Source organism: Theropithecus gelada, chromosome 20 (genome assembly GCF_003255815.1).
Source record: "Theropithecus gelada isolate Dixy chromosome 20, Tgel_1.0, whole genome shotgun sequence".
NCBI lineage: Eukaryota > Metazoa > Chordata > Mammalia > Primates > Cercopithecidae > Theropithecus > Theropithecus gelada.
The window spans coordinates 31403323-31421896 of record NC_037688.1 but is presented as its reverse complement, the minus strand read 5'-3'; the positions used below and the strand labels follow the sequence as shown (position 1 = coordinate 31421896).

Sequence of the window (18574 nt, the reverse complement as noted above, 5' to 3'; positions counted from 1 at the left end):
CAGCGGCCGGCCGCGCCGCGCTCCGGGGTCGCGGGCCTCCGGCGGGCGGCGCGGGCCATGTCGCAGCGGGGCTGGCGGGCAGCGCGGGGGGCGCGGCGCGGGCAGCTAGCGGCGCAGCCTCGGCGCGCGGACTGACGGCGGCGGTAATCCGAGCCGCCGAGGCTCGGGCGTCACGTGGGCGCGGCGGAGGGAGGACCGCGGGGAGGGAGGGAAGGAGGGCGGGCCGCGTGGGAGGGGGCTGTGGGAACGGCCGCGCGGGCGCAGGCCCATTCACGGCCAGAAACCAGGGCTTTGAAATCCGAGCTCGGGCGCTGCCAGACTGGTCCGGCGAGCGGGGCCGACGGGCTCGGGCGCCACCGCGGGTCGGGGGGCGGCGCTGGGGCGGGGCCAGCCCTGCCCACTCGGGAGCGGGACGGGTGGCTCTCAGCCCCTGGGTAGGCGCTCCACGATACCTTCCGGCCTTTGGCCTGGGGCGGGGGCCTTCCCGCGCTTCTAAAGACGGGCAGTGAATACAGTGGCGGGATTTGGTCGGTGTATCGGCTGAATGGGATACACTGCACAGAACAGGGCGCGGGGTATCGTGGGACCGCCCGCCTTAAGACGTTTCATCGCATGCAGACCTTCCTCCTTAAGTTCGGACCGCTCCAAGTTTCTTGGCTCCTTTTCCAAGTGGTGCCGATGCCACCCAGATGGGGTGCCCGAGGCTGGGCTTTTGGGGGGCAGTGGTGGTCTCCTGGGCCCTGGACAACCTCCGTCCTCGCGGGTGGGGGCTCATTTCGGACGAGCAGAGCAGAGCTGGGCTGTCCTTGGTCTCTGTTGCCTGAGTCCACGGTGGGTGTGATGCACACACGTGCATGGGGTAGCAATGTCAAGTGCAGCCTGTCCTGGACACTCCAGGCAGGGAAACCCATCCTGGGGGGCAGCATGATGGTGGGGGGGGGGGCGCACTCTGAGGGGAAGAACAGGCATAAGCTCCTTTTCCCCTACTCCATGGGCGGCAGGGAGCCAATTACAAGCTCATTTGGAGACCAAGCCCAGGGTTCCCAAAGCCTGGGGACAGGTGGTACCCCTGCGGGTGAGGAGGGGCTCTTTCAGCTGAAGCAGTGGTTGGGGCACCTGCCCCTCCCTGGACTGCTCTGGGCCTTTCCTCCCCTTGCGCAGTGATCTGCAAAGTGTTCTGCAGTGTGCATTGCCCTTTCATCCAGGAACTCCTGGGGCTCAGCTCCCATCTCCCCAGTGGGGAACTCCCATTGCCCCAGGGAGTCAGGATGAGAAAGGCAGATGAGGGGCTTGGGGAAGGCAGGGTTCAGGGTTCAGGATTCCAGGGCAGGCGGTGCGTGGTGCGCTCTAGGAGGGTGTGGGTTCCAGAGGTGGGGACCTAGGCTCTAGGCCCATGACTCCATTCAGGTGAGTGCAGGCACCAGGCCCTGGGACAGCCAGTACTCCTTGGGGCCATGATGAGCCCCAATCTCCAGGACAGAGGGTGAGGACCCCAGGCAACTGCAGATGTCAGCTGGGAAGGAGCAGGCCGGCTCGTGTTGAGGATTTTCTCTTATTTCTTTATTGGGGTGGGGGTGGGGTGCATCATTCAGATCTTTGTGCTGGTGCCTACGTGCATACAAGTACACACACACACACAGGTATGTGTTCACGTATGTATACATATACACACAAGGCCAGAGCTCTGGTGTGCTGGAGGAGAGGCAAGCTCTTTTTCCAAGAGGGCATTAGAAAGAGGTTGATTCCAGAGGATGAGTGGTGTCTGAGGCTGTAGCCCCCCACAGGGTGGGCAGCCAGCTCTGTGTGAATGCTAGGGTGCAGCTGACAGCGCTGGAGGCCTGAGGGCTGGACTCTGAGAGGAGCTTGGGCAGACAGAGCAGCCTCCGGCCCCAACAGCGCCCTGGGCTGGCAGTCAGGCCCAGCCCTGGTCCTGAGAGGAGGTCCTTGAGCTCCTCAGGAGGGCGTGACAACCCTGAGTGCTTCATGGGACCACTCGGTGGGCCCTCCTCTGTGCCAGGCCTGTCAGAGGACGACCCTCCGGTCCAGGTGGTCCCCACGCCCGCTCCGCTGGTGCCGCACTTCCAGGTGCTTGTTCTGGACCTTCTCAAAGTGCTGCAGCAGCTCTGCGTAGTCGATGCTAGGGGAGTCGGCTTTCTGGGACTTGGGGGCTGCCTTTAGACTGTCTCTGGGAAGAGGGAGCAGAAACGCTCAGTGTCAGGGGATCCGCTCACAGAGGGGTTACTGCTGGAGGGCAGTGGGGTCGGGGCAGAGCCACAGGCTGCTGGGCTCAGCCTCTGGGCATCTCAGGCCTGGCAACTCTTCCCTCACAGCCAGCCCCAGAGCTGGGAAGTCCCCTGAACATCCCCGTCTTCTGCAGTTGGTGGGAACAGCCAACACTGCTGCTTGGCTATTGCCCTCGGCCTGTGGGCTGGTGATGGCGGCCAGAGCAGGCATTGCATTGGGAAGCATTTCCTGTTTACGAGTGGCTCCCTTTGGGGTGAAAGCCAGGGCTAGCAGCCAGCCAGGAAGCCAGCTGGGGCCTGGAACAGGGTCGGGGGAGAAGGGGGAGGTGGCAGCTTGGCCCTTTCTCTGAGGCAGGGCTACGACTGGGGAGAACGGGAACTGCTGAAGAGCCTCTGCTGGGCCCTCCACTTGGCAGGACATTTGTTTTTGAGTGTTGGGGCCCTGAGGCCTGCAGTCACTCACTGTCCCTGGGAGGAGGAAAGCCGGTCTCACCACTGGACATGCCGTCAGCTCCTACATTCCTGTTGCTGCCCCCCTCTCCAGTTGCTCTGTACAGCAACATAGGTTGTGCACTGCACAGCTAGTGTGCATGATGCTCCCTATAATCGTGCAATGCGGTAGCCTTGCTGTCCTTGTCAAGCCCAGTGCTTAGCTTGCCCCTGGGGATGAGATCCCCTTGGGCTCCTGTCCCATTCCTACTCACCCTCCAGCAGTGTCTCATGAAATGTTCTACTCCCTCCCTTTGGCCTCACTGGTTTAGAGGAGATCTGTGTGGGCTAGGAAGCATCTGTTTCCAGGCCCTGAGGCCTGGCGGCCCTGGAAAGGGGTCTCAGGAAGACTGTGGGCTGCTCAGCTGAGAATCTTGGGGCCCTTCAAGTTCATGAAAAGATGCCAATTGGTGGGGTGGGGGCGGGGTGACGTGCAGGCAGTGGCAGAGCACAGGAACTAGACAGACCTGGACCCAACCATAACTCCACCGCTTCCTAACGGTGTGACTTGGGCACGTGACTATTTCCTCGTCTGCAAAGCGAGGGCTACCTAAGGAGCGCCCTGGGGTGGCTGCCAAGATGCTTTGACAAGATGTGTAAGAGCTTTCCCTGGTGTCCAGCCTCAGCTTAGGTACCTGGCGGGTGCCACTGTGGCTACAGTTCTGCCCCTTCAACGTGAGGCCAGCCGGGGCCCAGCAGCTTGAGGGTGGAAATAAAGGAGGCCATTTTGGGGGACACACAATGGAGCTCCCCCAAAATGAACTCTTGGCCATGAGTTCAGTCCAGCCTGACGGCCAGAGCCTGACAGTTGCCTCTGATGGCCCACCAGCCTGCTGGGCAGGACCGGGGCAGGGGGACTCTTCCCACAGTTGAGATGCCATCTGGGGCCTGGAGGCGGCCTCCTGCACCCCTGCTCAGCTCTGCCTGCCCACACCTGTTCCCTTCCCGCCTCCCTGCTGAAGATGCACCACCGGAAAACATCTTGGACGTGTCTACGGCTGCGGCTGCTGCTTTTCTGGGCCTGGCGCTCCTGCCTCCCTAGCGGGGTTCAGCTGACGTTAGTTCAACAAAGATCAAAAGCAGCCGGGTGGGGCCCATTCTAGAGGGCCAGGCTGCGGGCAGTGTTCTAGGCTGTGGTTGCTCCTGGGAAGGGACCTCCCAGGCACAGTAACACTGGTCCCAGGTGCCACTGCTCCAAGAGAGCAGCCTGAACTTCTGAGGAGGCCAAGGGACACCCTGGAGCTTCTGCAACCCTAAGTCCAGGGTGTGGCCAGACGCTCCTCTAACCCACTTAGGCCAAGGCCACAAGTGTGACCCTAAAGTGTGTCTTCTGATGCTGGGCACCCATGGGTCTGTGCGTTGCTCCCCACGACACTCCTGGCAAGCCAAGGCCTTAGGTTAGGGGAGCTTAGGGGCTCCAGAGAGATGCTCTCAGCACTGGATGGCAAACCTGGGGAGACGGGCATCGGGGTGGCGGGGGTGGGAAGAGTGGGCCACATCTGCGCCCTGGGCCCTTAGAGTGGCAAGAAGTCCTGCTCCCTGTGATGGGCAGACCCTTCCTGGCCTGAGGTCTTGGGAGCAGGGTGGGCTGTGTCCCCAAGAGTGGGAGACACTGCCTGGGCTGCTGAGCACAGAGGCCAGGCCAGTTCTCCCTGCCCCACCTAACGCGGATGGCCGTTTTCAGGCCCTGCACGTCCTCTGTAGGTTCATAACCATCCTCGGGCACCGAGGCTGAGGCCAGCCAGCCTGCAGCACAGTGCGGCGAGTCTAGGACTCAGGGCTGGCTCTCACTCCTGCCATCCCACCCATGCACCTGTCACCAGCTTTTTCTTAGAGGTTCCCTCCTGCCTCACTGAGGAGACAGTCCCCGGGGAGTGGCCCAGAAGCCAGCGGGTGGGGGAGCTGTGGCCCCCAGGGCCCTGATGGCGCCTGGAGCACAGAGAACCAGGCATGGGCGAGGAGTGTACGAACTCCCCCAGCTGTTCCCGGCTCCAAGGCCTGCCCCGCAACTCGACCCTGTCTGCCAGCTGTCTGCCCCTCCCAGGGCTGGGACTGTCCACAGCTCCCTTCCCAGGGTGTGAGCTGTCTTCCGGGCCCCACCCTGCAATCTGACCCCTTCCCCAGCTGTTCAGAAGGCCCCTGGCGTGCCCACTGCTCCTGTGCCCCTATCTATGGTATCTCTTCCTAGATTCTTGCAAAGAAAGACTGGGGACCCAGGGCATTGAAGGCTAGGGGGTGCCTCACACACCCATTTAGTCCAAATGTGCATTTACTGACCAAGTAACCAAGAGCCCAGAGAGGGCACTGGGCTTGCTGGAGGTCACACAGCAAATCCATGGCAGAGCTCACACCAGATCCTACTCTAGGCCTGCAAACCATGCACTGACCCTCAGAATCTTCTACCCAGAGGCCTCAACCCCTTGGCTCAGGACTTCCCTGACTGACCGTGGGAGATTCTAAGGAAAGCCTAATTTTCCCAGCTTCTCTCTGCAAACTTGTTCTACCCTGGTTTGAGGAGTATGATTGCTCTGAGCCTCCACTCCCCTCCCAAGACGAGATCAGCACGCAGAGCCCTGGGAGAGGCGGGGCTGGCTCCCTGGCCAGGAGGCCTCCCAGGAAGGCAGGCTGGTTCCCACAGGGAGACTGGAGGTCACAGGGAAGCAGCCCTTCCTGCCTTCTCCCTGTTTCCAGCTGCACTTTCCCCTCCTGGGTGCCTGCCAGGGTGACCCTAACACTATGGGGCGTTGGAAGGGACAAGGCAAAGGCTGGGCCAGCAAGGCCCGGGGTGGATTCTGGGCCTCTCTTGGAGTCTCTTGGGAGCTGACAGGACTCTGGCCCCAGGAACCCATATGCGCACCCTGCTCCATGGCTGACCCTGCTCCCCTGGGGACACTGCGTCAGGTACTGTCTCCTGGGGACCACCTGGCGGCACCCCGAGCAGCTGGGGTGGCAGCCAGCTCAAGGCCTAGTCCTGCCACTGCAGGGCACTGCCTTCTGGGGAAACGGGGCAGGGAAGGCAGGAGCCTGTCTTGGTGGGGGCCACACTTTCTGGGGGTTCAGCCTCTCCAGCTGGTCTGGGGCAGACAGCCGATCAGGTGCACCACACTCGGTCACCGGAGGGCCAGTCTGGGTGGGAGGGACAGTGGGAGCCAAAGCCAGCAGTGTGGAGTGCATAGAGGCTCCGGACAGGCCTGTCTCAAGGCTGCCTGTGTCCATCGCAAGGGCAAGCACCGGAGGCCCTTTGCTGGAGCAAGGCGCCAGGCCTGCTGAGTGGCTCTAACAGCCTGGGAGGGAATTCTAGACACACAGGGGCATCTGATGCAAGCTGGGCGCGCTCCATTCAGCGTAAATCTTCTCAGTGGCTCTGCTGGTTTCCATGGCGACCTGACAAGTGAAATTTTCCATCTCGGATGCCAAATGCCTGTGGATGAGGCAAAGCCTCCAAGGGTTACCAAATATAGACACGGCCCTACAGACTCTGGGGTAGGGGCCAGCCATGGGTTCAGGGTGGGAGCCGGCAGCCCTCTGACCAGAGGCTGCCAAGTTGGGCATCTTCTCGGTGGAGGGGTGCCTAGGACCTCTTCCTTCCATGGGCAGGACCTGAGCAGGGGAGCCTTGAGTGCACTCCTGCCTCCCACCCCACCCAGGAGGTGGCTGAGAAGGTCCTAGCAATGATGCGGCCTCCCAGTGACCCAGGGTTGAGCCTCTGCCACAGACAGGGTGTGGAGAGGGGCTATGTGAGGCCTGGGAGGTGCCCAGGACAGGCTCCTCCCTTGCTCGATGGCCACTGGGGCCCCCATCTCTAAGCTGGGGCAGGAACTCCTTCCCCTGCCTGGAGTTTCTCTTCAGGGTCCTTTGTCTGGGTAACTCCAGATGCTCTCAGAGTTTTTAGATTTTGCATAGCGTCACTGAGCTGGACCCTGATTGCCTGGAAGTGTTGCTACTCCCGGCCACCGTGCGAACGCTCCCAGAATCCCTCGCTCAGTGCTCTGATGTGGAACACAAAAGGCCAAGGGGCAAGTGGCTGCGGGGGCGGGGATGGTGGCCACAGTGACAAAAGGGGTAGGATGCTGAAGTGAGGGAGGCCTCGGCAGCCCCCGGCACGGCCCTTCCTCACCAGGCTCCTCTGGACCTGTCCCTGCTCGGGGGCGGGGCGGGGGCAGCAGTCCCCAGCCAGCACTCACTCGGTCTGCAGCAGCTCGGGGTTGGGCACGCACTGGAGCCGGTGTGAGAGCAGCTGGAAGGCGCTGCTCTGCGGCAGGAGCATGAGCAGGCCGTAGAGGGCCTTGATCAGGTAGGGGTTGTTCTTCACGTCCAGCAGCTGCAGGCGCAGATCTGGGGTGTGCAGAGGGCAGGGTTCAGGGACCTGGCACTGCTCTGGGACATGCCCAGCCCATACTCCCTGCCTCCGACTGGCCAGGACCACAGGGACCTGGTGCCATGACACCCACAGCCCAAGGACCCAGCTGTGTGGGCCCAGCCAGGTGGCCGTGGCTTCCAGCGAGTCAGGGGCTCCTTCACAGCCCGTCGCGCTGCTCCCGCCTCCCCCAGGAGTGTCCTAGCAGTTTCCATGATCTCATCTTCCTTTCTACCTGCCCACCTGCCTGTCTGATCTTTCCAACAGTCACCTCAGCCCGACAACCCCGAGATGCGCTGTGGGGCCTGGTCTGTTCCCCGCCCCCTGCTCAGCTGCTTCCCTGGTGATATGAGGGCTCGGGGCCCGTAGTGTAACAGATTCTCCAGTCGGCTCCGCACGTGCCAGCACGGGAGAGCTATAAATAGGGTGTGCTGGAGAGAAAGACGGTGGATTAGGACAGCTTTAAGAGAGGGCAGGATGGAAAAACACTTTTGTGTGTAGCGAAACACACACCAAAGCCCCAGTGTGTCTGGAAGGTGCTTCTGGGGGCTCTGGCTCACATGCCAGCCCTGCCACCACCCTGCCAGGTGGAAAGAGACACACCCGGGGGACTGTCCAGCACTCATTCCAGCCCAAGCTGCAGCACAGAGCCCGCTAATGGCTGGCTGCACCACAAGGCAGTCCCAGCTTCCCCAAGGCGCACAGGGGAGGCGGGATTGGAAATGGGCTCACTTCTCTCCTGCGAGCCTCTCCAGGAGAATCACTGGCTTCTACTTTCTTATGTCCCTAGGCCCAGTCCAGGCATTGTTTGTGGAGGATGTGCCATGTGCCCTGGGAAAGGGGCTATGTCACCCCGGCAGCGGCCACACAGGGGGTCCCGCTGACGCAGGGAGCCTGAGCAACCAGGCCTTAGGGCCAGGGTGTCGGTGAGCAGGGAGCAGAGGAATGGAGGCCTCCTGGTGCCCTCCAGAGGAGACCCCCACCACCACTGTCCTAGGCCTGGCTGCCCAGCAGAAGCATGAACCTGTTTCCAGTCCTTTCTTCCTTTTGGGCCCTGGGGAAGCGGGCACTGCCTGTGGCCAAACCAGCCACCTCTAGGATCCAGGTGACTCAGGGCTGGGACGGTGTTGGGCGAGACCAGGGTGTATCTCTCCTGTTACCCTGTCCCAGCAAAGCTCTGGGCTTGAGGGGAAGGTGCTTGGAGTTCCTCCAGGGTCAGGGAGGGAGGGCAGTCATCCCAGGGATGCTTCTGGAATGCCAAGAATGTACAACTGGAGAGATGAGTCAGGACAGACCAACAGCAGGAGCAGGGTCTTTTTAGGACCTGACCTCAGGTGGCCATGTGGGCACCTGTGTCCCTGGGAAGCCCTCGAGGAAGTGAAATGTCAGGCTGGGCACACTTGGGACAGGCTTTAGTGCACTCTGCGGAGAGCAGGGTCTCCCTCCTGCCCTTCTGTCTCCAGGGCATCAGTTCCCATGGCACCCTGCTGCTTGACGAGGCTGCCCTTTGAAGGGGGCTCAGGAGGGGATGGGAATGGGTGTTCTTTAGCCCCTGCATTCAATTTGGGCTCCAGGGCTCAGGCTGGGCGGGTCAGAGACGCTGCCAGAGAGTATGAGAGGCCCGGGTGGTCAGCTTGGCAGGGAAAGTGGGCACCAGCAGGGTGGCCGCCTGGCTTCTCTACACATTATAAATACACGAGCGTCATTCAAAGTGTGTATGTCGAGGCGCCGAGAGCTGTGCTCACCCCAGCCAGCTGCCACTTTTGCACATTCAGCCTGAGTGTTACTAAGCAGGCAGCTCCTGCCCACTGGCTCCCAGCAAATGCCAACTCTTCTTTCAGGGAGGTGCAGGCATGGCTCTTGGGCCAACAGGAGCACCTGCAGAGGGACCCGGGGGACCCACGACTTCAGAGAGCCAGGGCAGAGGCAGTAGGCTCGGAGGGGTGGCTGGGCAATCCAGGGGCCTGGTATCAGCCTTCAAGGGGGTTCTGCTGTCAGTGCTGGCTCATGTCCATGAGACTCACCTTGAGGGATACAGGCAGTACCCAGGTTCTGATGCCACCTGCCCCAGCCCTGCTCTGGCTGGCCTTGCAGGCCTATCATCCCAGTCTTTATTTTTTTATTTTTCTGAGACAGGGTCTCGCTCTGTCACCCAGGCTGGAGTGCAGTGGTGCGGTCACAGATCACTGCAGTCTCCATGGCCTTGGCTCAAATGATCCTCCCACCTCAGCCTTCTGAGTAGCAGTGACTACAGGCATGCACTATCATGCCTGGCTAATTTTAAAAAAATTCTGTAGAGATGAGATCTCACTATGGTGCCCAGGCTGGTCTCAAACTCCTGCCCTTAAGAGATGCTCTAGCCTCAGCCTCCCAAAGTGCTGGGACTCAACAATCCAGAAGCTTCCCTGGGGTGACTGCTCTTCCTCCCTCCCCAGCCAAAAGAGACCAACTGGAGCTTGGCTCCACCCACCCCACTCCAGGCCAGCCTTGGGCTCATGGTGTGAGGCGTGGTGGGAGGTGGTTCTTACATGTGAAGATGGGACACTCGATCAGCTGCACCAGCTTGTCCACCTCTGCAAGGAAGTCCACGGTGACCTCCAGGTCCCCACTGAGTGTGCAGTCAAGGAAAGTGTGACTGCTGGGCCAGCACAGCCGCAGCTCAGAGCACCACGCGCCCTCCCCACCTGCGCCTGGCTTCCTGTGCACAGAGCCTGGTTCTGGTGAAGCACGATTTGGCGCACAAAGGACACCAGTCCCTTCTCCTCTCCTCGCCTTTCTGTCCTAAATGGAACCCCCCTGTTCGGGAGTTCCAGGTTCCGCTCCAGCAGCTGCCTCCTCTGCACCCTCCTGGGCTGGGAGAGGCTCTTATCACAGCGCTGCAGCCCACTGGGGGAGGGATGGGCAGGAAGGGTTCTCTCCTCTCCCGCCAGCAGGGCTTCGCCAGGGCTGCAGTAGGCTTGCGGCGCTGGGCCGTGGCCCGCCAGTCTCTGGGTCACAGAAGTGGCTGAGGAGCAAATCCAGGTTGTAGAAGGTAAGCAGGCCCACTGTGGGGAGTCAGGCAGGGCCACACCTAGCCCTCCACTGAGGTACCTCCTGGCCTCTTCTTCCTGACTCCCATCTCCTGGCTGGTCATGTTGCCTTCTAAATAGCACTCCAATCCTGGCTGACATGTCAGGCACCCACGGATGGGGCTAGTTTGCTTCTTGGTGTTTTAAAAAAAATCTGGCCAGGCATGGTAGCTCACACCTGTAATCCCAGCACTTTGGGAGGCCGAGGTGGGCAGATGGCTTGAGGTCAGGAGTTTGAGACCAGCCTGGCCAACTTGGTGAGACCCTGTCTCTACTAAAAATACAAAAATTAGTTGGGCGTGGTGGTGAACGCCTGTAATCCCAGCTACTTGGGAGGCTGAGGCAGGAGAACCACTTAAACCTGGGAGGCGGAGGTTGCAGTGGGCCAAGATCACCCCACTGCACTCCAGCTTGGGTGACAAAGCGAGACTCTGTCTCAAAAAAACAAAACATCTAACCCTGGATGCCTTTTGAGGAGCGCGGTGCTGAGGTGAGCATTGGTGCCTCCTGCTTCCGAGGCCTCCGCCCAGCCTGCTTCTGCCCAGCGTGTCATCTTCAAGCCTCTTGGGCTCTAGCTCTGTGGCCTCCGAAGGCCCAGGCCTGGGCCGAAGCCTGCAGGCTCACCCAGCCGTCCACCTATGTTTCCAGCTCCGGGCCTTCTCCCCTACGCCCACACCAGGCCCAGGAGGAACTGCAATGAGCAGAGGGCAGCCACCTTCTCCCAGGGGCAGGAGCTGCGGTTCTCTCTTACCCCAGCAAGATAGCCCAGCATCACCTGCTGGCACCCGCCGGGCTGGGCCTCCTCAGTCCCAATCCCAACCCACAAGGTTTCTCCCGGGCCAGCTCCCCTCCAGGAGCCCCTCTTTGCTGCCAACCTCGCTCTCCCAAATACATCCCTCCCCTCCCAGGGTCCTGGTGGCCCTGATGTCACAAGCCCTGAGGCTGAGTGGAGGGGTGGGGAAAGGAGCATGGCACTTGGGCCCGCCTGTTGGGTGAAAAGGGGGCAGCCGACCCCTTCTTGCCCCTCAGTGGCCCAACCCCAACCACAGTGAGAGGAAGGATACAACTTCTGGATGAGGTCATAGGCATGCCGGTAGTTCTGGGTGAGGAAGCAGAGGGACACCGTGGTGACTGGGTTGTGGCACCAGGAGCGGTACAGGCAGCAGAACAGGTTCTGGCTCTCCTGTGGGGGAAGAGGTGTGAGCCGTGAGGAGACCCCCGCTCCTTGCCCCCTCCTGGTCCATGTGGGGACCTGAGGGAAGGGCCACAGGTCTAAGACCCAGGGGTCTTTGGTCGGGGGCAGCCAGAGCCAGCTTAGCACTCCGGCTGTTAGGCATCCCGGCTGCGAACGAGCCGTCACAAAGGAAACGCTGACAGCTCCTCCGTAGACCCTGTCATTACCTCCCAGTCCCAGAGCTGTGTGGTGGCTGTGAGGGCCTGGCTGGGAGTGGCTGTCCTTTGTGCTGGCATGTCTGCCCTCGGCAAAATCACAGTAATTGTCCCCTACTCCCTGCCCCGCTCCAGAACTCTGTGGTCCCGGAGCCCCATGGGGCTGGGAGGGCGACGGGGGCGGGGAGTGGGCAGGGAAGGGAGGAAGCACACTTAAATGCCGTCTCCTCCCCACCTCTGCAGGCCACCTCGAACACTTGGAAACCACCCAGGAACCCAGCCCACACTTGGGGGAGCCCCTGCCCCGGAGGAAAATTCTTAAGGCCTCTGCGAATGTCTGGAAGGAACCACAGGAGGGAGGCAGGGCTGTGGCCTGGATCGTGCAGAGCCACTTGGCCCCAGATGCCCCCGGACATGGGCCTGGATATCCCCGAGGCTCCTGGGGAGGGTGCAAGCAGGGTCTGAGCCGGCAGGGGGCCTGGGAAATGAAACCCCTGGAGTCCCTGCCTCCAGGACAGCGCCTGTCCCTGCACGGCCTCTGCAGCCACCACCCTCAGCCAGCACATGAGAGGCCTGGGACCCGCATCTCTCCTTGGTCATAGGGGAGTGAGACTGAGCGTCTTTTCTGCTCTCTCGGACCAGTCGTTGGCGCGTCCTCATCCAGAGCCTGGGATGGATGGGCAGCAAACTTGACACCCTGGCTTATGACAGGTGCCTTAGGAGCCAGATGTGCCCAGCTGTGGGACAGAGGGGCCAGGCCAAGGAAGGCGAGAAGAGCAGTTAACCCCTGATTCGCCAGCATGGTTATAACCCAGAGGCCTGGCCCTGAGAGGGTAGCACTGACCAGCGGGTAGGCCCACAGCCAGCAGAGCCTCTGTTTTCAAGGGGGCAGTGCCTGGAGTGGGACTAGGGTGTCAACCAACGGAAAAGGCAGGGCTGTTGGGGGGTCAGGATGGACACATGGACCCTTCTGCTGGCAGAGACCTCAGTGCCGGTGACATGACACACCTGTGGTTAGTGCTGTGTGCAGCCACTCACCCAGGATCCCTATTTCCCAATGGACCAGGGGAGGTCTCGATTTCAACCCCATCTTCTCCCTGACAGCCTCCTGGGGCCAGCCGAGGGGCGGGCTGACACACGGTGTGCCCCCGGCATGCAGGAGCACACCTGAGGATGGAGTCACGGACGCAGCCTACCAGGGTCTTCAGGTCCTTCAGCTGGTTCCTTAGCTGGAAGAGCTCCGTGGAGGTCAGCAGGATGGTGTTGAGGGCGTGGACCATGGTCGAGGCGAACTTGAGGTCCTCCTCCCGCAGCAGGATATCTGCCATCGAGTGGAAGATGTTCTCCGCGTTCAGCAGGAGGCACAGCTGCCTGGAGAGCAGGCAGAGCGGGGTCAGGGCGCAGGACGACCTGCGTCTCAGCCTGGGAGGCCTCCTCTTGGTTTTACAGCGTTCTGGGGAAATCTGCCCTTTCCTGAGGCCGGTGTGGAGCCATGACTCTGAGGCCTGTGGTTGCGGGGGGGCGGGGAAGGGTGGGGGGAACGCCGCACCTGCCTCCAGGCTTCCCAGCACTGCTTACCTGGGCCTAGCCATGCCAGGGTGTCCCACGCTATACTAATCCCTGGGCACAAGAGAAACAGCTGGGCCTCCAAAATAGTCCCTGGGACCCCGTCACCTTCCTGAACTCCCACACGCTTGGGCAATGCCCGCCACCCCAGGCCAAGACACAGCTGTCCCCCGCTGGGCTTTCTTCTCTTGCTAGAGTTCATCTTCATCCGGCCAATTCTCCACACATTGGTCACCTGTTTACTGCCCCACTCCTCCCCCTGGAAGCCCCCGAGGTCAGGGATTTGTGCTGTTCGGGCTGTACCCCATGGCCTGGAGCACAGATCCATGTGGGATCAGCATTATGACCCTGAGTTTTTTCTTCACTGTACGGATAGTGAAACTCTGGTGAAGTGACTTGACCAAGGTCGCGGAGTCACTTAGGGCCAGAGCCTAGCTCGCTGGTCCCTGGGCCATGACCCCTTTCCCATCTCTTGTCTAGTAAGAGTCATTCAGTGCGAAGGATTGGACTTTGTGAGAGGAGCCTCCCCATTATACAAAAGGAAAAAACTGAACCCAGAGGATGAAAGCAGATTCCCCAGGGTCCCTGGGCCAGATGACACTAGCAGTGAGAAGTGGGTGGTGAGGACAGGCTTGGAGGAATCCGCGCTGCTTTTCCGCGTGCCCTCGGAGGCCTGGCCTGCAGGGGAAGGGCGCCTGGGCAATGCTTCCCAGCTGGAGTCCCAGGGATTTGGGAGCTTCCCAAAACAGCATGATGCAGGCAAGATGGGGCAGGAGTGGGGTGGCTGGTGAGAGGGTGGTGTGCAGCACTGTGCTTCCTGACTGCTGGGCTGGCGGCAGCATGGCACCCCTGCCCACACCACCTCCCATCTAGGGCTGAGCTCTGGAGCCTGACGCCGCGTCCCGTCTCCAGGGAAGCACCACCACAGGTCCCACATGGCGTTGGAGGCCCCGAGGTCTCAGGTGCTCAGTGAGGTGAGCCACATTTCTTGGTGGGAGGCCTGAAACACCTCCATCTCCTCCCAGGTCGCTGGACTCAGCCTCTGCTCTGCATGACCTGGGCCCAGCTTCCCGAATGCCCCTGAACGCCAGCCATGGCTCTGGGGCCAGACTGGAGAAGATTCCTCCCCACCCCCAGCCCCAAAGGAACCCCAGAGCATTTGGTAACAAAGAGGCCAGACCACAAAGTGCAAACAGTAGGCAGGCCGTTCCAGCCTACCCTGGCTGGAGCCTGCAGGCCTGGGCAAAAAACCACGAGAAACAGAAACAAGAGGCGCAGGGAGGGGGTGGTGGCCGCACGAGTGAGGGCCGCTTCATCTCCCCACACATGCCACGAGGACCCTGCCGTGCCGGGGGCTCCCCCGGGGTTAGGAGGCAGGTGAAGGCCTCAGCCAGGTGTCCTCAACTACCAGCAGTGTGATCTCAATGTCTCCGCACAATTTCTCCACTTTAATTAGGGGCAATACCTATCTGTGAAACAGGGGGAAGTTCTCAGAGGGCAGCCTGAGGACGAGGAATGCAGACGAGGAACAAGCCATGGAAGGCCAGTGTGTGGGACATGGTACCACAGGGGCCACAGCTCCTCTGGGGAGCTGCTGGCCGCAGAGGGAAAGCCCAGCCAGGCAGCCTCAAGCCAAAGGCCAGGAGGTGGCGGCCCTGCTGTAGAGCCCAGACAGTGCTTCCCGGCCCCTCCCGGTCCCGCAACCCCTCCATGAGCCCTGTCTCCACGGCTGTGGTACAGAAATGTTCCAGAAGGGCAGGCACAGGAGGAAGGGGGGCGTTCTGACAAATGGTCACAAGTGCCCATCGCCGGCAGCTGGTGCCGTCTCCATGACAGAGGCCAACAGCTGAGCCGCTGCCAGGCAGCGCTCTCCAGGGATCCAGGCCGGCAGACGGGACCTGTGGCAGCGGAGGGCAGGGTGGCGCCCACGTGAGGGCAGGCTGAGGAGGGTGTGGAGGGAGGGATGGATGAGGGGCTAGTGGTGAGGAGAAGCTGCGCCTCCCGGTGGTCTGTGGTCCCCATGGGTGACTCCCACACATGCCCTCCAGCCTGAGCCCCCGCTGGGCTCTAGATGGAAAGCTGCTTGCCTGGTGGAAGGCCCTGCCTGGCCACCTAGCAGGCATTTCAAACCTCGCTGGGCTACAACCAACCCTTGGTGTCCCCATGGACTTGCCACTCCCTCCTCATCTCAGTAAATGGTGGCATTGCCCACCCAGCTGCTCAGGCCCAAACCACGAGTCATCCTGACCCCCGGTCCCTCTGTTGGGTCCACTGGCAGGTATGGGGGCCTTACCCTGGGAGCACATCCTACACGGCCACCCTGCCCCACACCCGCCCCCATGCCTAGGGGGCTGTCAGTATCACCTGCCTGGTCCATCTCCCCATGTCTCAGGATCTGCCTCCTGCTGCTTCTCCTGCCCCCACAGTCCACCCTCCACACACCAACTGGACAATCCTAAAGCATGCCCACCAGAGCATGCCCCTCCCTGCTGGGACTTGCTAGCGGCTTCCTCCTGGATCTGAAACAAACCCTGCCCCTCACCTCGGCCTACAGGGTCTCACACCTCTCACTGGTTCCTCTCCAGCCTCCCTCTTCTGTCCCTCCTCCACTGATGGTGTTCTAGCCTCTTGGGTTTTTCAGTTCCTGACCTCGCCAAGCCCACGTGGCCCTAGAGGCTCCACCTGCTCTGCACTGGCCCGATGGCTCGGCCAGGAACAGCACGTAGCAGGGTCCTCCCAGACATCGAGGCCTCGGCTGCAACCTTAGGTCCTGGTGAAGCCTCAGTCTGAAATGCATGCCCCTCCTACCAGACCCTTCTAAGAGAAAGTTCTGGTTCTTTCAGGGCACTTATCCCCAAGAAGCAAGGGTCTCCTGGACAGGATGGGAGGTGCAATGACCCCCCACCCCCTCCCCCAGGCCAGCACATCCTCTCCGTTCATGCCCAGGCAGGCCTCTGTGCTGTGCAAACACCGGTGTGTGGAAAACGGCGGCCTGATGTTACATTTTTGCTCTTGTCACCCCTCAGGGCAAGCCCTGGCCTGGCTGCCCTGCCGTGCCCTGCCCAGGTCTTGTACTCTCTTTTTTTTTTTTTTTGAGATGGAGTCCTGCTCTGCCGCCCAGGCTGGAGTGCAGTGGCACAATCTCGGCTCACTGCAAGCTCCACCTCCCAGGTTCACGCCATTCTCCTGCCTCAGCCTCCTGAGTAGCTGGGACTACAGGCGCCCACCACCACGCCTGGCTAATTCTTTTGTATTTTTAGTAGAGGCGGGGTTTCACCATGTTCGCCAGGATGGTCTCGATCTCCTGACCTTGTGAGCCGCCCGCCTGGGCCTCCCAAAGTGCTGGGATTACAGGCGTGAGCCACTGCGCCCGGCCTAGATCCTGTACTCTCTTGCTGGCTGAAGAGGCCTGGGAAGCCGGCTCATCCCAGGAGACTCCGGAGCACAAGCCTCCTCACGAGATGTCTCCCTCTGAGTATCGCTAATTAAAGCACCACAAGAGGGAAAGGGAGAGGAGAGGCCGGGAGTAGGCACCACAGAGAGCAGTGCTGAGGCCCTGCCATGCTCCAGCCGCTCGCTCAGCCACCCTTGCCCCAGGAGGAGGAGCCTGGAGAGGCTGTTCTGGGGCTGGCAGCAGAGGGGCCTCCACTGAGGGCGACTCCCATCCTGCTGCTGCGGAGGAGGTGGGGGCCGCATCCTGCCTCGACCCCACGTCACCCTAGGTTTGGGGAGAAGGATCCCAGATCGCTCGGTTGCAAAGCCTCAAGAAGACGGTAATAATAGCGGAAGTGTTGGCCAGCTCACGGGGCCCTTACTAGAGGCCAGGCTCAGGGTGGAGGGTGTGAGAAGTGGGTCCTTGAGTCAGGAAGCTGGGGAGGGAGGAAAGAGGGCCCATTTTCCACTACAGTCCCCAGTCCACACAGGGATCTGTACAGACAGGTGGCCTCGGAGTTACCACGCACCTGGCACTGGGCTCTGAGCTAGCTCCACTCGTGGTGTCATGCTGAGTCCTCACACAACCTGGGCAGGGTTGCCACCCCCATTGCAAAGAAGAGGAATCGGGGGTTCAGAGAGGACCCACAGCTGACCAGAGGAGGAGGAACAGAGGAGTCAGACCTAGAAGAATCGCCTTCCAGAACCTGAGTTCTTCCTCACCACTCTGCTTCCCCATGCCCGCTGTGAGTGGGCACCAGGGGCTGTCCCTGCCCGGCGGAGGCCTGGCAGATGGCTGCCTCGCAGGGCTGCTGCGTCATCACTTCTTTGCTGAGCCCCAGCCCAGCTTGAGTTGCCTGCCTGGCTCCCAAGCACAGCGTCAACAGTGGAGCACAGCTTGCAAGCATTAAACATGTGCCCATATTTTCCAACACCCGCATGAAAATGCTATTCGTCATGAGACAATGGCCTGGAATGTGCTTGGGAACAAGGCAGAGACCTGGGGTGGGAGGGAACCTGAACAGGGTCTAGGAGGGCATAGGGGACCTCTTGTACCACCCTGGAGGCCCACCGTGGGGCTGGAGGAGGGCAGGGGTCCACAGGGGAGTGTGTTGAGTCAGTAAGGGGGCCTCTGGTGTATCCCGGTGACTCAGGCACAGGCAGGGGGGATGTGGCCAGAAGGCAAGGACACACGCCATTTAGGGAAGGCTCTTCTCTCAGTGACAATGGAGCTTTTGGCCCAGCAGGGGCTGTGTCACTGGTTGTGCCCTTCACACACAGCCCAGAGGCCCTGTGGACTGGGCTCTGCCTCCCTGTCTTGGGCTGCCAGCTGCTGCCTGGACAGCTGCTACCCCTTCCAGGTCTGGTTTTGTGCTGGGGGTGGGACCAGCTTCTCTTTGGTTTCTCTGCCACATACCAGGAGCTCTCAGAGGAGCAACCTGCCCTCGGCCTGCTCTGAACTTCCCAGAGCCCAGTAGAGGGGGTGGTCACTTTTCCTTAAGAACTGAGACCACACAGCCTTGCCCATGAATATTCCCTCTGGGACAGCCTCCAAAGCCAAGGCTAAGGCTCATGCTGGGACCAGGGAAGGAGAGATATGGCTCTGTATCCCCTTGCAGCCTTCTCCACTGCTCTGGAGCAGCGTCTGCCTGGAGGTGACTGCACCACACCTGCCAGGCTGGTGTGAGCCTTTGTGTCACTATCCCTCCCATCACTAACACTGGCAAGCATCAGCACACATCAGGCGCCAGCCCTGGACAGCCACAGGCCTCCATGGGAGATGCTCTCTCAAACCCCCACCTGGCATCCACGCATAGCCCCTGCTTCAGGTGAAACCTGGGCCAGGGTGGGCAGGAGGAGTAAGGTGTCAACTGGCTTCGCAGGTGCCGCAGGTGTCTGGGTGGCTCTAGACTGGCCAGTCACGCCCTAAGGTCACGTGGTCCAGGCTGGCAGGAGCCCTGCCTCATGGTAGCAGAAGGGGCGGTGGGAGAAAGGCATGGACGGGGCAGACGGGAGCCTAGAGCCTGGCG

At 61.2% G+C, this 18574-nt stretch overlaps 1 protein-coding gene across 2 annotated transcripts in view; it reads right to left on the bottom strand.

The window, feature by feature from the left end:
* Window positions 1–1538: 1538 nt before the first annotated feature.
* The window catches only part of VAC14 (Vac14, PIKFYVE complex component), a 115981-nt gene continuing 98945 nt past the window's right edge, over window positions 1539–18574 (bottom strand). For both annotated transcript variants that reach the window (XM_025370637.1, XM_025370639.1), the window contains 5 exons: window positions 12743–12917; window positions 11222–11340; window positions 9618–9697; window positions 6917–7067; window positions 1539–2185 (listed from right to left, as the gene is read on the bottom strand). In XM_025370637.1, coding sequence (XP_025226422.1) covers window positions 2023–2185; window positions 6917–7067; window positions 9618–9697; window positions 11222–11340; window positions 12743–12917 — 688 coding nt within the window. In that variant the 3' untranslated portion in view covers window positions 1539–2022. The remainder of the gene's footprint in view (window positions 2186–6916; window positions 7068–9617; window positions 9698–11221; window positions 11341–12742; window positions 12918–18574) is intronic.